Source organism: Diceros bicornis, chromosome 12 (genome assembly GCF_020826845.1).
Source record: "Diceros bicornis minor isolate mBicDic1 chromosome 12, mDicBic1.mat.cur, whole genome shotgun sequence".
Taxonomy (NCBI): domain Eukaryota; kingdom Metazoa; phylum Chordata; class Mammalia; order Perissodactyla; family Rhinocerotidae; genus Diceros; species Diceros bicornis.
In genome coordinates, this window is record NC_080751.1 from 65,526,737 (window position 1) to 65,542,940 (window position 16,204).

The 16,204-nt window shown below is 36.3% G+C and overlaps 1 protein-coding gene across 1 annotated transcript in view; it reads left to right on the forward strand.

Moving 5' to 3' along the window:
* Window positions 1–16,204, forward strand: part of NBAS (NBAS subunit of NRZ tethering complex) — a 328,999-nt gene that overhangs the window by 25,914 nt on the left and 286,881 nt on the right. The window contains exon 9 of the mRNA XM_058551762.1: window positions 1,170–1,268. Coding sequence (XP_058407745.1) covers window positions 1,170–1,268 — 99 coding nt within the window. The remainder of the gene's footprint in view (window positions 1–1,169; window positions 1,269–16,204) is intronic.

Consider the following 16,204-nt stretch of genomic DNA (forward strand, 5'->3'; position numbering starts at 1 on the left):
GACTCATATAGTATGTGCTCTTCTGTCTAAGTCTTCTTTCATTCAGCATATTTTGAGATTCATCCATATTTTTACATGTATTAGTAATTTATTCCTTTTTATTGCTGATTAATACTGCATTATATGAATATCTCATGTGTCTTACTTTGGGTTGCTATAACAACTATAATAAACTAAGTGGTTTATCAACAACAGAAATTTGTTTCTCACAGTTCTGGAAGCTGGAAGTTGGAGATTAGGGTGCCAGCGTGGTCAGGTTCTGGTGAGAGCCCTCTTCTGGGTTGCACACTGCCAACTTCTTATATCCTTATATGTTGGAAAGAGAGCTAGCCAGCTCTTTGGCCTTTTCTTATAAGGGCACTAATCCCATTCGTGAGGGCTCCATCTTTATGACCTAATATCTCCCAAAGACGCCACCTCCTAATACCATCACATTGGCATTAGGGTTTTAACATGAATTTGGGGGGGGCCAACAAACATTCAATCCATGGGGATCACAAACCTTCAGTCCATAACACTCATGATTTGTCTATCCATTCTTCTATTGATGGACCTCTAAGTCTCCAGTTTTGAGGTACTGTGAATAAAGTTGCTATGACCATTCTTGTACAAGTCTTTATGGATATACATTTTCATTTCTCTTGGGTCAGTATCTTTGCGTGGAATTGCTGAGTCATAGGGTAGATATAGTTTATTTTTATAAGAAACTGCCAGACCTTTTTCCAAAGTGGTTATATCATTCAGATTCCTTCTAATAATGCATCAGAGTTCTGGTGGTTTTACATCCTCAGCAACACTTTTTTTTTTTTTGGTGAGGAAGATCAGCCCTGAGCTAACATCTGATGCCAATCCTCCTCTTTTTTTTTTGGCTGAGGAAGATTGACCCTCAGCTAACATCTGTGCCCATCTTCCTCTACTTTATATGGAACACTGTCACAGCATGGCTTGACAAGCAGTGCATCGGTGCGCTCCCAGCATCCGAACCTGCAGACACTGGGCTGCCGAAGTGAAGTGCACCCACTTAACAGCTTGCGCCACTGGGTCAGCCCCCATCCTCAGCAATATTTGGTGGTGTTTGTCTTTTTAATTATAGACATTTTAGTGGGTATTTAGTGGCATCTCACTTTCGTTTAATAGTATTTATTTCTTATTTACCTTCTTAAATTTAGTGTTGGAACAAATCAGAGCTATCAAGAGAGTCACTGTTTCAGCTTCAGTAGTCATTATCCTCATGGAATCAACACAGCTATTTACCATCCTGGTCACAGGTAAGCATCCATTCGTTCTCATATTTAGTGGAGTATTAGGTGAATGTAGAAATCTTGCCACAGTTTCAGAGAGAAGAAATTGTCCTTTCTGATTTTTATTTTGGCTTCTTCATTTCCTCCTCTTGTGCATAGTTATCTTAAATACCTGTGATATCACTGTAGTCATCTTCTGTATATTCCTGCTCATCTGTCTGGCTGACTGAACTTCCCTGAGCCAGATGGGGTACTGGGAATATTCATTGAAGAATTTCTTCTCTCTTAACTCTCTGAATCTTATTTTTCTCATCTGTAAATTGAGTATGATACCTAACTTCTAGCATTGTTGAGAGAACTCATAAAATATTCCATATAAAGTGCCCTTGCATAGAGGGGCCTCGGTGGTAGTTACTTTCCTTTTTTGCAAGTTAGAGTTGCATAGATTTCTGCACAATTGCTTTCTACAGCTATATCCCATTCTTCATATATGCCACTTCTCCAGGTATTTGCCATCTACATTGAGGGTTACTTGGAACTTTGAGCATCTTCTACTCCCAGTGATTTCTCCCCTTTAATTTTGTTATTTGAGAATGAAATTTACACATGTTTTATAAGTTAGCCAAGCTACCTTTTTGGTTCTCTAAATGGGAAGGATATCAAATTGTGAGTTAGACAAACCTAGCTTGAGTTCTGAATTTTGACTCTTACTCTGTCTGTGCCTGTTGGCAAGTCCTTAAACTCTCTGACCCTCAGTGTACTTAAATCTTTTTGATTGAAAATGTATGCAAGTTTTCTATTCTATTCAGTCATAGGTCTGTCCTTGTTTTTGGTACATAATTTTGTTGTTATGAAATTTTTATAGTATAAAAGAACACACACCCACACCATACCACCCCCCCCACCCACTGAAGTCCCCTTTGTGCTCTTTCCTGATCCCATGCTCTCTGTCCCCTAGAGACAGAGAAACCACTGTCCTGAATTGTGTGTTTATTGTCCTCTTGCTTTCTTTCTAGTTTTACCACTTACTCATATTTAGTTTTCTGTTTTACTTTATATAAATGGAATCACATAAAAGACACATAAGTTTTGTTTTGAGACTTGCTTTTTGATGCACGTTTCTCTAGGTCACTCATTTTTAACTACTATTAGGATATTTCATTTTATGAGTATATTGCAGCGTATTTATTCATTCTCCTGTAGGTGAAAATTTGGTTTGTTTCCAGTTTTTTTGGTTATAAAAATAGTACTCTGACAAAAAGTATTGTGCATTCCTCTGACACATTGTCCAGGAATTTCTGTAGCATATATAACTAGGAGTGGAATTGCTGAATAGTCGGGTAAGTACATCTTCAACTTTACTAGGTAATGCAAATCAAATGTTTTCCAGAGTGGTTCTACCAATTTACAGACCCGTCAATAGTATATGAAAGTTTCTGTTGTTTCACATTCTTTATTAGCACTCTTAATGATGTTAGACTTTTAAATATTTGCTGATCTGGTAGGTGTAAAAGAATATCTCATTGTGGTTTTAATTTGCATCTCCCTGATTATTGATGAGGTTGAGCAGTTTTTCATGTTATTGGCCATTCATGCTTCCTCATCTATGAAATGCTTTTTTATATCATTTTTTACATTTATTGGGTGTTTGGTCTTGACATTCTTTATGTGATCTGGGTATTAATCCTGGGTTGATTATATGCATGAGGAGTATCTTCTCCCAGCATGTGACTTGTCTTTTTTTCCCTTATAATTTACCTTTTAGGAGTCACATCTGCACGTAGTTTCAAGTGTTAAATAGTTCGAAAAACTGACTTCACCACCCAATTTCTTGCTTTCCAAAGATAACCACTTTAAGCTATTTTAGTTGATTCCTTTGGCTGTTTTCTTACATATAAATAAAATGCTTATGTTGTTACTTCTTGATTTCCCATTTTACGCATTACCTATTGATGTCCCTTTATGGAAGATGGGTATTTATTTGGGTTTCTTATCCAATCCACCATACATACATACATAGCCTTCTCTTGTTCTTGTGTTAGTTTATATTATAATTTTATAGGATGAATATTATTATGGTTACGTAGATGCTGTTCACGAGTGAGACAAGAAGCTTCTGTAGTATTGCATGATTGCTTTTCCATTGTTATTTATTTATTCAGTCATTTATTCACGCCTTCATTCACTCAACATTTATTCATTTCCTGCTCTGTGCCATGTACTGTTCCAGGTGCTTGTGATTTATCTTCCTTATGGAGCTTACTTCCGGAGAGGGTAACAGACAACAAACAATGAACATAAAGTATTTGAGGAACTGATAAGTGCTATAGGAAAAAAATGATCAGAGGATGGAGGACAGAGAGTGGCAGGGTGGGACAGTAGGGTGTGCGTTTGTAATTTTAAGTAGGGTAGCCAGGTTACCCCCATTGAGAAGGTGACATTTGCACAAAGACCTGTATGAGGTGAGGGTGTTAGTTATTTTGATATCTGGGATGAGAGTGTTTTATGAAGAGGCAACAGCCAAAGCAAAATGAGTTGGGAGTGTACTGGTCATTTTCTAGAAATAGCAAGGAGGCCAGTTTGGCTGAAGCAGACTGAGGAGCAGAGTCATCAGCTGATGTCAAAGACATAATGGTGAGTGCTAGTCATACAGGGGCTTTGTGGGCTATGTAAGCCCTACGTGGTAACTTCCTACCTGTATATATTTATTCTTCTGGTTAATAAACCCATTTTTAAAGTTTGTGAAGTTTTTAAATATAATTACTTACTATAGATTTAACCCTAAACTCACCCCCATTAGTGTAAATCTCCTTTTAGTACGTCATGTACATTAAGTATTCTGTAAGCTGCATCTTCTTGAAGAAGTATTTTTCAGAACTTTCTGACGTGCTCCAGTTTGGATTTGCACCTGCTGTGTAGCTATTTTCTTGGAATTTCGCTTCACCATCTTCCTGAGGATTGCTTTTATAGTTCTCTTTTGTTGCATCATCTGTTTCCTGAATCCCAAGTTTATTTTTCTTTTTGGTTTATTTCACTGTTTTGGTGAACTTCTGTAACGTCCTGAGGAAGAGTACATGGGAACTGTGTTTTTTTGAGGCCTTGTATGTCTGAAAATGGCTTTATTCCATCTTCATGCTTAATTGATAATTTGGCTGGCTAGAATTGTAGGCTGGAAATAGTTTTCCTTTAGAATTTTGAAGGTATTGCTCCATTGTCTTCTAGCTTCTAGTGTTGGTCTTGAGAATTCTAATATCACTGTAGTATAAAACACATTTTTCTTTTTTTCTCTATTTTTTTGTCCCCTTTCTCTCTGGAAGCTAAGATTTTATTTTATTTTTCCCCAGTCTTCTCAAATTTGACCATTTTATGTCTTGGAGTAGTTTTTTTTTTAATATCTGCAGTGTTGGCCCTTCAATTTGAATATTCACTTTTGGGAAAACTCATTGAATTACTCCTTCAGTTGTTTCCTCCCTTCTCTTTTCTCTATGGAATGTCTGTTATCTAGATGTGGAATCTCCTGGACACATTTAATTTTCTCATTCTCTCTTTTTTCCCATTTGTTTTTGTTGGAAAAGAGAAGAAAAAGATTATTTTAATTTTTTCTATATAAATATATATATTTAGTGAAGAAAGTAGTTTGAAGCACTTTTGAGATCTATTATAAATACAATGAATTAATGATATATATGATCCTATTTAGAAAAAAAATCTGTGTTGTGGTTAATTTTTTCTGATATATTTTCTGTTTTAATAATTCTTCTGTGCCTCATCTCTTTTTTAAACTAGTCATTGTGTTTCTTGTTTCAGTTGTTATATTTCTCATTTCTAGAAGTTCTCTAGTTATTTTAAGAATCTCTCTTAAGAAGGGAGAAAAGGGAGTTGAAATGAGTATTCAGTGAGCCACTAGTTCTTTTGAGGGTTAAATACATCATAGGTATTCAGGAAATGATAGGAGTGAGTAAATGTAATACTATTAATTTCTTCCTTTTGATTTGTGTGACTCCTGCTTTGAAGAGTCAGTTCGTATATGCTTAAGAAATTTGAAAATCAGTTTCAAGTCTAGTCAATTAAAAAAATTTAAAAATTGGGAAATAATATGCTAAATACAATAAACAATCTGAAATGATAATAGACCTTTGTTTTATTTTGAATGTAGTTGAATGATCACATGGAAAGTTAGAGGTCTTTCCATTTTATAAAATTAAATGTAATTGTATGAGCTGTAAATTATAGACATTTTCTTAAATCAAAATATTTCATTATATTTAAGCAAGGTTTTGCTCTTTGTTCTTTTAAGGCCTTTTTTTTGGTTTATTTAATTTGATTTTGTTTTTTATGTAAAATTGTTATTCTGTGTTTGTGCCACATTTTGGACACTACTTATATATATATATATATATATCACATTTTATTACTTTTTTTTCCTATTTTGAAGAATAGATCCTATATCTCCAGTTAGAATGTCAGAAACTTGAAGGCAAAGAATGTGTCGTGTACGTCTTTGTAAAAGCCAGAGCATCTAGTCTAAGAGCTTTGTTGTTGATTGATACCTCTCCCTCTGTGGGCTCGTTGGATAAGTAATTCTCATTTCCTGAGTGGAGAAGAACATTTGTTATGTTTCTTTCTTTTCATTTTTCTCTGCCTTTTTTCTTCTCTTCTGTTTTGTTTTCTTGTCTGTCACCTACTTTTCTCTGTTTTATTTTTCTTGCCCCTTTTAAAAGAAGTGTATTTTATATTTTAATCCTTTGCTGACTACTCCTTTATCTTGATTTGTTACAAAGGTCAATATTTGATTTCTTTTTTCCTAGCAGTATTTCAAGAGGGTGAGTGGGGTTCACTTGGGACCATAGGTTTGAAATTATTATGCATTAAATAGTTATTACATGATAACAATTTGTCATAAGGCAGACTACATTTATTACTCTTAAGGCTTTCAGTTTTTGGCCTTGGATCTAAGCAAATGAAGGTATTTTTTTGGGAGTGGTCTCTAAGTAAAAATTTTGGAAAGTTAAATATATTGTCAAGCCACAGAAGGAGGGCCTCTTCTTGGTTCTGCAGTCATATACAATTCTTGATAGCAGTCAACTTGGAGATGGATGACTGCATTAAGGTTTCTGAATGAGAATTGTTATAAGGCAAAGTGTATGTGTAAATGCTCTGTTGTGCATGACAATAATGTTGCTAGGTTGTTTGTATTGTTCATCGTGTGGTCTTTTTTAAATGAAAGAAGCTGATATATTCATCACATTTTTATTTATTTTCAGTTACTCTAGTAATGTGAGCCTGTGATATTTATCATCCGCAAGGATTTTATGAATGTGAAATAAATCAGCCAGAGTGTAGTTGGGATAAATTGGTAATGTACAAACTCAGGGGTTTATGAAATTCATTGTTTTGCGTGATGCTGTGAGGGCTGTTGGAGAAATCGAGGTGGTATTTTGGGTAATATGAAACAAAAATTAATTGAGAAGTTTTGGGATAAGCTCTATGGATTTGCTGATTTTGACTGTTTTCTTTTTCACATATCCTGACTCACAGCCTAATGAATGTATTTTGTGCTCCCCAGACTATGCCATATTCCATTCTCCTCTTCCTATACCTACCTCAATACTTCCTTCCCTTCTCTTTTCTGTTCTTAGTATTCTCTTTGTTCTGTTAATTTTGGCTTTGATTGTACCCTGATTCCAGCTAAGAGGAATCTCTTGCCTCCTCTGCATTCTTAGAGAGGATGGCATTAAACTTTTAGTACAGGTGGCTACTGTGCTCGGTGGGTGGTGGACATTCAGATGTAGTGCCTGCCTTCTAGGAGTGTATAGTCTATTTTGAGAGTCATGTATTCACAAAAGGAGCACTCACTTAATGTGAATTAAGTTCAAATACAAGACTTTATCTGTTTTATATATTTTTAAATGACACTACTGCTTTCAACAGTATATAGCAGTTTTTTTAAGGTTTTCTTCCTACTTTCACTGTAAATTTCTACAAGCAAAATCTAATTTATTCAACTTTGAATCTCCAACAGTTCCTTGATAACTACACAAAGATAATTAGTGTTTGAAGATAACTTCTTCTAGACCCTAATTTACATCTCAACAAAGACAAAAGATAGAAAATGTGTTCTTTCTTGGGCTCTTTTGAGAAGCCACCCGTGCTCAGAATCCTTGATGAGTCTTTGATACCGATTTTAACTGTATAATTCAATGATTTTTAGTAAATGTATAGAGTTGTGCAACCACTACTACAATCAGTTTTAGAATATTTCCATTACTCCTAAAGATCTCTCATGCCTGTGTGTTTTATAGAATGTAAATCATACCTCAGTAAAACGGTAATAAATAAGGGAATGAATAGAAAGAAGTAAAGACCCTTTAAACAGGCTTTCATTTGAACACTTTTATCTTTATGTTGAGAAAGATACTGAGGTTTATGTTAAGAAAGGCACTCATGTTTCATACAGTCTATGGGGAAGAACCACGATTGATTAATAATGTATGTTATGGTTGTACAAAGGGGGAATCCAAGCATTTGGCTGATTAAAAAAATTTTTTTTTTCTCTTAGTCAGCTGTACTTTAGGCCAAATACAGATACTGCAGAAAGAACTTGAGACAGCATTTACAGGGAATAATAAACTATGGTGTCTACTTGCCTTCAAGTAGATTACAATCAGATTACAAACTACTCTGGCTGAAGAGTAGTTAGGTAATTGCATTCTCCTAAGCATGCACTGATAGGGACTGCTACTACTCTGGAGAAGGCTCAGAAGATGGAATAGGACATTATCTTTAGAAAGCTGTTCATTTTAGGGGAGGAATACCTTTAAGTAATTGCATGCTGAAATGTTAAAGGGCTGTGCTTCATGTATACATACTGATTTGGTCATCTCATGTGAGTTTCTGGTTTTCCTTAAACAAAACCTTAAGTTTTTTAAATATATGAGTCCTTTATACTCATCGGATAAAGGGAGTATTCCAAATAAATAGCTAGTACTTAGGGGGGAATCAGAAATGTTTGTTGTATGAGTGAGCTCTAAGGTGACATGATGATAACTTCACTGGCACAAAATGGAAGGCAGACAGTCTTGGGCGTGGAGTGGGAAGGGGTACAGTAGGGTATGCAGAGGGGCCACAATCTCTTCTTAATACATCACCCTTGCTTAGGGAAGTGTAGCTTGGTCCCACAAAGGTTTAAATCTGATCTGGTGGAGAAGATAGTGTTGAGAGTTTCCTACCTTAAACGTTTACCCAAGGGCATGGGCAAATTTTGTTCTCCTCCTATGAGGTGTAAGTTCCATCTAGACTTATGATATGCTTTTGGAAGCTAATCGGTGGACTTTCACAGCCCTTACATTGCCATGAAATTGCCCGTCTTTCTCCCTGGTTCCTAAGGTCATATGTATTCTGTGAGAATCAGGGCATTGATATGTGAAAAGATGTTGGCAGCTGGAGGAGCAGTAAGGTATAAATTGCATTAAGAAATTTTTCATAAACCCTAACTAGATAAGATTAATAATTTTATGAAGAATTGCTTCTAGAAAAGGAATGAGTACTATAGTCATGATCATTGCTGATTATCTCCACTGCAGTGAGAGGGCATTTGGCCTTTGATAATATAGGGGCTATTGGCATTTGAGAGATCAGTGTGCAGCCTTGTACCTGGGAAGTATGAATGTCACTAATCGAATTGACCTCATATTAAGGAGTTTTTCATTTTGCCTCTCAATTTCTTGTTCCTCCGGCGTGAGAAAATTCTTCTTTCTGTAAGATCAGGTTGGTTTTTTGAAGAGAAATGAAGAGGTACTGTTGTCTGTAGAGAAAGCTGCATTGTCTTAGTAGAGGTGACAGCCCTTAGGTGTGAATTAAGGGACTTGCTGAGCTTCACAGACTTATTTTTTTGGTTTCACAGGCCTTTGTTTCTGGGGAGGCAGGGAAGTGGAGAGTCATGGCTACATCCTGTGATCTGTTTTCATCCAGAATATGTTATGGATAGAGAGACATGTGTGATTCAGAAGTATCTTGGTCCTTAGCAGCCTCTAGCTGTCTGTCTTTTAAGTACAAGACAATGCTTTATAAGCTTGACCTTTTTTTTGCCTAGTATTGAAAAAAAAAATTATTTGGAAGTCAGTTTTGATCTATCCATCACTCCTATTTTTGGAGATTCTTTGATAGGAGGAGCTACTTCTCATTATGTTGCAGTTACATTTAAATGCACTTTTAAGACCTTTATAAATTTTTCAATCTGTTCAGCTGGTAAATCAAGCAATCAACCAATCAATCTCTCTTTCTCTCTTTTTCTTTCAGTGTTTTGGTTGTAGTTTAACTTCATATGATAACTTTATATGTCAGTGAATTTCATTAATCTTAAGGAAGATGTTTTTGTACTTTGGTCATACTTGTTTTTTTTCTCCTGGTTATAAGGACTACTCCACAATCCCTCTGCATAGATTTATGGAAATGCTATTTTAAGAAGTAACTTGGGCCAGATTGAATTTCTTCTTATGTTTAGAGTGGTGCTACTGTTGTGGATCCCTCTTGGGGTAGAGAGCTGAAAGAAGACTATTGAGTTATCTTTAGCTTATTTTATAGGAGTGAAGGAATAATGCTTAATTATGTTTTATAGACAAATAGAAAATTTAAAAAAATTATATTTTTGTTGTAATCGAATGTGTACTGGATTAGGAGACAGATCTGAATTCTTTTCTTGGTTGTGCTACTTATTAGCTCTGTAACCTTAGGACAAGACATTCTTTCTGGACCACACTTTGCTGGTGCTGCACTGGGCACAGACCGTGCATGGTGTTTTAGCAAGCTGCTCCGGTACTAAGGAGGTCTAGTATAGACTACTAGGTAGCATTTAACAGAGGAAAATTGTGGTGGGGAGTTTGGTAGCAGGCATCCTGGAAAGACCACTGTCAAGGATACCTGGAAGGCAACAGTTAGCAGGGTTCAACAGAGAAGGGAGCTAGGGTTCAAAGACAAGACTTTTTTTCCTGGGAGAACAAGTTTGAGAAGGACTTCAAAAGTTAAACTACTGGTATTAGAATAGGAAGGTGAGAGTTTGGTTTCAGAACCTGGGCAGTTCTGAAATCAGGATACAAGGTAGATGTGGAATGGACCAGATAGGTGGATGCTGAATGTATTGTGCTTTTGCAGTGAAGTTGCTTAAATCCACCCTAAGGATTGGGAGGGAATTAAGTCTTTAGTTGATGATCATTGGTATCAGCTGTGGGTTGAGGGAAGGAACCAGGGGCAAGAACATTTAAGAAATCTAAATTAATTTATTCATTAGTATTTTTAGTGACATTCTCTTTGCTAGGCTAATGGTTTTAGCAAGGTATGGACAACAGAGTCACCTATTGAGGATTTTTTTAAATGTGCATACCTAGGCTCTACTCTCAAAGGCTTGATCAGGTAGGTGTGGGATGGGATCCTAGCATCTGTTTTGTTAAAGGGCTCTGTAGGGGATTCTGATTCCCCTCTGCCAGCCCCTGCCCCCTGCCCCCACCTTGAGAACCCTTGTGCTAAGGCTCTGGGAGATTAAATAAAATGAATAAGATGTCTTTGCCTTTGAAGTTGCCCTAATGAGGGATAGGAGTAAATTTTGTTTTACATGCCACCTCCCTTCTCTTGGTTGTGGTTGCCTAGAGCACTGGATTGATAAGTGCTGTGGGGCCAAATCTGAGCCCATCAGGAGCTGACTGGTATATGACACAGGTATAGAAGTAGCAGAGCTGGGTGTTTTTCTTCTCTTGTCTAGCCATGTGGGGCGTGTGTATGTGTTTATTCTCTCTCGGACGCCTACTACATGCCAGTCAAACTTTAAGGCATTGGCAGGGTGTAAGGTTGACAAAAGTGAGTAAAAAACAAGTTCATGCACCAAGATTTGATACTCACAGATAAATAGTTTTCCATAACTTAGTGTTTCTTTACCTTAGTCCATAGTCTGGCTTCCTAGACTCAGAAAACAGAATTTGTTAACTTGCAGGGAGTATTATCACCCTCAGGAACTAACCAAGCTCAAAAGATTGATCTAAAAATACCCCCACATGTGGGTCGGCCCCGTGGCTTAGCGGTTAAGTGCACGCGCTCCGCTACTGGCAGCCTGGGTTTGGATCCCGGGCGTGCACCGACGCACCGCTTCTCCAGCCATGCTGAGGCCGCGTCCCACATACAGCAGTTAGAAGGATGTGCAACTATGGCATACAACTATCCACTGGGCTTTGGGGGGGAAAAAAAAAAGGAGGAGGATTGGCAATAGATGTTAGCTCAGAGCCGGTCTTCCTCAGCAAAAAGAGGAGGATTAGCATGGATGTTAGCTCAGGGCTGATCTTCCTCACAAAAAAAAAAAAAAAAAGTCCCAGTTTAAAAAAAACACAAACAAACCCACATAAATATAGTCAACTGATCTTTGACAAAGGAGCAAAGGCAATACAATGGAGCAAAGATCGTCTTTTCAACAAATACCATTGGAGCAACTGGACATCCACAAGCAAAACAAAATCTAGATAAGACCTTACACCCTTTACAAATATTAACTCAAAATGGATCACAGACTTAAATGTAAAACACAAAACTATAAAACTCGTAGAAGATTACATAGAAAACCTGCATGACCTTGGGTATAGTGATGACTTTATAGATACAATGCCAAAGACATGATCTGTGAAAGAAACAATTGATAAGCTGGACTTCTTTAAAATTAAAAACTTCTCCTCTGCAAAAGACAATGTCAATAGAATGTGAAGATAAGCCACAAACTGGGAGAAAATATTTGCAAAAGACACATGTGTCACATGTGATAAAGGACTGTAACCCAAAATATGCAAAGAACTCTTAAAACTCAACAGTGAGAAAACAAACAACCCGATTAACAAATGGGCCAAAGACCTTAACAAACACCTCACCAAAGAAGATGTACACGTGGCAAATAAGCTTATGAAAAGATGTTCCACGTCATATGTCATCAGGGAAATGCAAATCAAAACAATGAAATACCCCTACACACCTATTAGAATGGCCAAAATCCGGAGGTATAGTTGACAAATAAAATTGTAAGATATTTAAAGTGTATAACATGATGATTTGATATACGTATACATTGTGAAAGGATTGCCCTCGTCGAGTAAATTAAGACTTCACCTCATTTATTTACCTTTTGCCAATAGAACTTTTATATTCAAATTCTACTTTCCACAAACTTGTAATTGATGTATTTGTTTTTTATATATATATTAGCTAAAGAATGTGTGTATACATATATTAAAACCCCCACATATGCACTACTGCCAACACTCCTGTACTCTCTAGTTTGACCTGCGGCAAGTAGCAGGGGCATGCACTCAATCCATAAGAGCACATTTATTCAAGAGCATCTGCCCTTCCAAAACCTGTGTCTGTCATTTTGTACCCCATATGACAGTTAGGGGTTATCACTGTCATCTTGGCAGCCCAGAAATTACTCCATTTCTGGTGTTACTTTTTATTCCACTTCCTGTCTCTCCCAAAAGTGTGGCAGGTATATGTGTGATGGTTCTAGGTAGTACATGCATTAATCTTTTTAATTTAATTTTAATTTGTGTAAAAAATCCATAATGTCGCAGAGTAGTGATTATGACAAAGCTAAATTAAAAAGAAAATCATGTTGACTTTAAATAAATGAATAAATAAAAAGATGTTATGAATAATAGTTTTTGTATGCCAAAAATCATTTGAAAGAGGTACACTAGTGTCTGAAGTTTGGGGAATACTTCCTGCCTTAATTTTTTTTTTTCCAGAGTGTTCATTGCTAGTATATAGAAATACAACTGATTTATGTATATTGATCTTGTATCCTACAACTTTGCTGAACCTGATCAATTTTAGTAGATTTTTAGTGGAATTCTTTGGCCATTTTTTTCCTTTCCTGCTGTATATATTTTTTATAGGCAACCTTAACCAAACTCATTTAACCACTTAAATACATATGTGATATCTGCCAAATCTGTATCCTGTAAGTCACTCCTGGGCCACAGAGCTATTTTATCCACCTGCCTACAGAACATCTTTTCTTGGATAGCTCACAAGTACCTCATACTCATTATATTCTAACTGTATTAATCATTTTTTTTTTACCTCCAAACCTGCATTTTCCTCTGTATTCCTGAATCTTTATATATAGCATTTCCACCAGGCCAAAGTCTGAGATTCACCTTAGATAACTCTCTTAACTCATTCTTATGAATCTTTGAGACTTGATTATTCTTCTCTACTATATCTCAAATCTATTTCCTCCTCTCCGTTTCTACTGCCATCCTTATAGTTCAGACACTTATCACTTCTTATCCAATTTATTATCAAGTGTGTTCCCTGTTTCCTGTCTGATCCTCGTTTAATTTGTTTTCTAATATATTTCCAGCAAGGAATACAGGTCTTAAAATGCAAGCCTGATTATCTATTAAAAATCCTTCTCTAATTTCCTTAGCCATTGGGATAGAGATGTAACTCCTTAGTTCAGTATTAGAGACCTTTTATAGTTGGGCCTTTAACCTCTCTAGCCCCTTTTCACACCCCCTCATGTTTCTTTGCTGTAGACCAACAATCGGTATACTTTCTCTGTAAAGGGCCAGATGGTCTCTGTAACTACTCAGCTCTTCCGTTGTAGTATGAAAGCAGCCATAGACAATATGTAAATGAAGGAGTGTGACTGTGTGTCAGTAAAGCTTTATTTACAAAAATAGGAGATGGGCCATATTTGGTCCAGGAGCTGTAGTTTGCTAACCCCTCCTCTGGATAACTCTAGACATGTGTAAATTATTGCATTTCTCAAAATGTCTTTGTTCTGTAAAGTCTTTGTGCTTCTTGTTTTTTCCTCTGCATGGAATGTCCTTCTTGGTTTTTTTTCCATCGGTTTATCTGCTATATAATAAGGTTGGGCTGACCCTTTAGACTCTATCTTTATGTTGGTAAGAAAGAATACATTCATTTTGTTCAACAGGTAGTAATTTATTAGGCTGTGGCCTCATGGCACCCTGTCTTAGCTCTGTACCATCAGTGCTCGTTGCTGTGCTTTTGCATGGAATATCTGTCAGTAAATTTTGGTTCAATTGTTAACATTTATTTGGCTTTTCCAAAACATATAAAAAAGGAAAAAAGCAATATTGATGCACTGGAATGTAAACCTCATGAGGGTAGGAACTTTATCTGTGTTATTTGTAGCTCTATCTTCAGCACTTAGAACAGGGTCTGGCACCTAGGGTGCTCAGTAAATATTTGTTGAGTAAATGAATGAAAGCCCGACTTTGAAAGAATTAAAATTTAAGAGCTCAGGTTGAACAACTGAATGGATGGAAGGCCCAAAAACAAGTTTTTTCAAACTTTTCTTAGGTGAAATTACAGTCTTACTAACCCACAAGACTGTAAATTTCTTGAGGCAGGAGAGACACTTTCCTTATACAGTATTTCTTACACTGCTAGCACAGTGCCTTGCAAACTTCAGGCACTCCCTAAATAGATATTGAATTGACTTGAATTGAAGTTAAGACTATAATAGAGAAAGTTAACTTTATAGAGCCTTTACTGATTACCAGTACTTGTACATACTGAATCCCAGCCTTCACAGTTCTCTAAGGTGGTATCGTAACTGGTCTTGTGTTGATGGAGAAACTGAAGCTTCCTAGAGGTTAAGAAACTTTTCTAAGGTGGCATGACTGTTAAGTGGTAAACTCATGTCTTCTGATACCCACGCTCAGTAAGCTTTTCTCTGTACCAGCGGTTGGCAAACTATGGCCTGTGGGCCAAATCAGGCCTGTTTTTTTATGACTGGTGAGCCAAGAATGGGTTTTACATTTTTTTAAATGTTTGAAAGAAAAAATCAAAAGAAGAATATTTTATGACCCATGGAAATTAATGAAATTCACATTTTGGTGTCCATAAATAAAGTTTTATTAGAACATAGCCACATTCTTTTTTTTTTACATATTATCTGTGCCTTTTTGCACTTTGACAGAAACAAGTAGTTATGAATGAGATCATATGGCCCATAGAGCCTAAAATATTTATTTTCTGGCCCGTTACAGAAAATGTTTGCTGACCTCTATTCTATGCCATCCAATCATCAATCTACCTGAGTGTGGGTCCAATTCTATATGGAAGGTGTAAAATAAGAAAAATTGAACTTTATAGATTTTCCTATACCTCTTGATTCTAAATTATGAATTGTATTTTAAGGGCTTTATAGCCAGCTACCACTCAATTTTAAACACATTAAATGCCCAGTTATCAAATTGCCAGGAAAATGAAATGATATTTTTTACTGAACTAAGCAGTCTTCTACTAGTGCTTTTTCCGTCCAAGAAAAATTCTCATGTTTTGTCTTTAACAACTAACCACTCAATATAATCCCTTTTCTGTGATCATCCTTAAGCATGTGTTGGCCAAATAGTGCTTCCTAATTTCACTATAATGAACTATATAGTGAAATCTGAGCATTCTCCAGAGCTCAGATTATAGATTCAAGCTTAGTGTAAAGCTATGCATTCTTAAAGTATGGTCTCTATACCAGCAGCATCAGAATCACTGGGAGAGGCTGTGAGAAATGCAGATTCTTGGACTCCACTCTGGACCTCCTGAGTAAGACCTCTGGAGGAGGGGCCCAGCAATCTGTTTTTACAAGTCCTCTAAGTGATCCTGATGCATACTTATATTTGAGAACCATTGATGTAAAGAGTCACGATTTTGTATGTTTTCTTCTTATAAGCTCTTTATCTAATAAATAAAGATAAGCAGAATTTAAAATATTGAGCTAGTAAGATTTTTGTAGTAAAGAATGTTTAAGATATACTAAGATGAATTAAAATTGGGAACATTTCAATTATCCCAAGAGAAGAATGACTTCTAGCTGTGAAGTAGTAGGTAACATTTTCTTGAGTCCTTATTTGCCAGGCATGGTCTTAAGCATTTTTTAATTTTGGGATGTGTAGTTTTCTTTT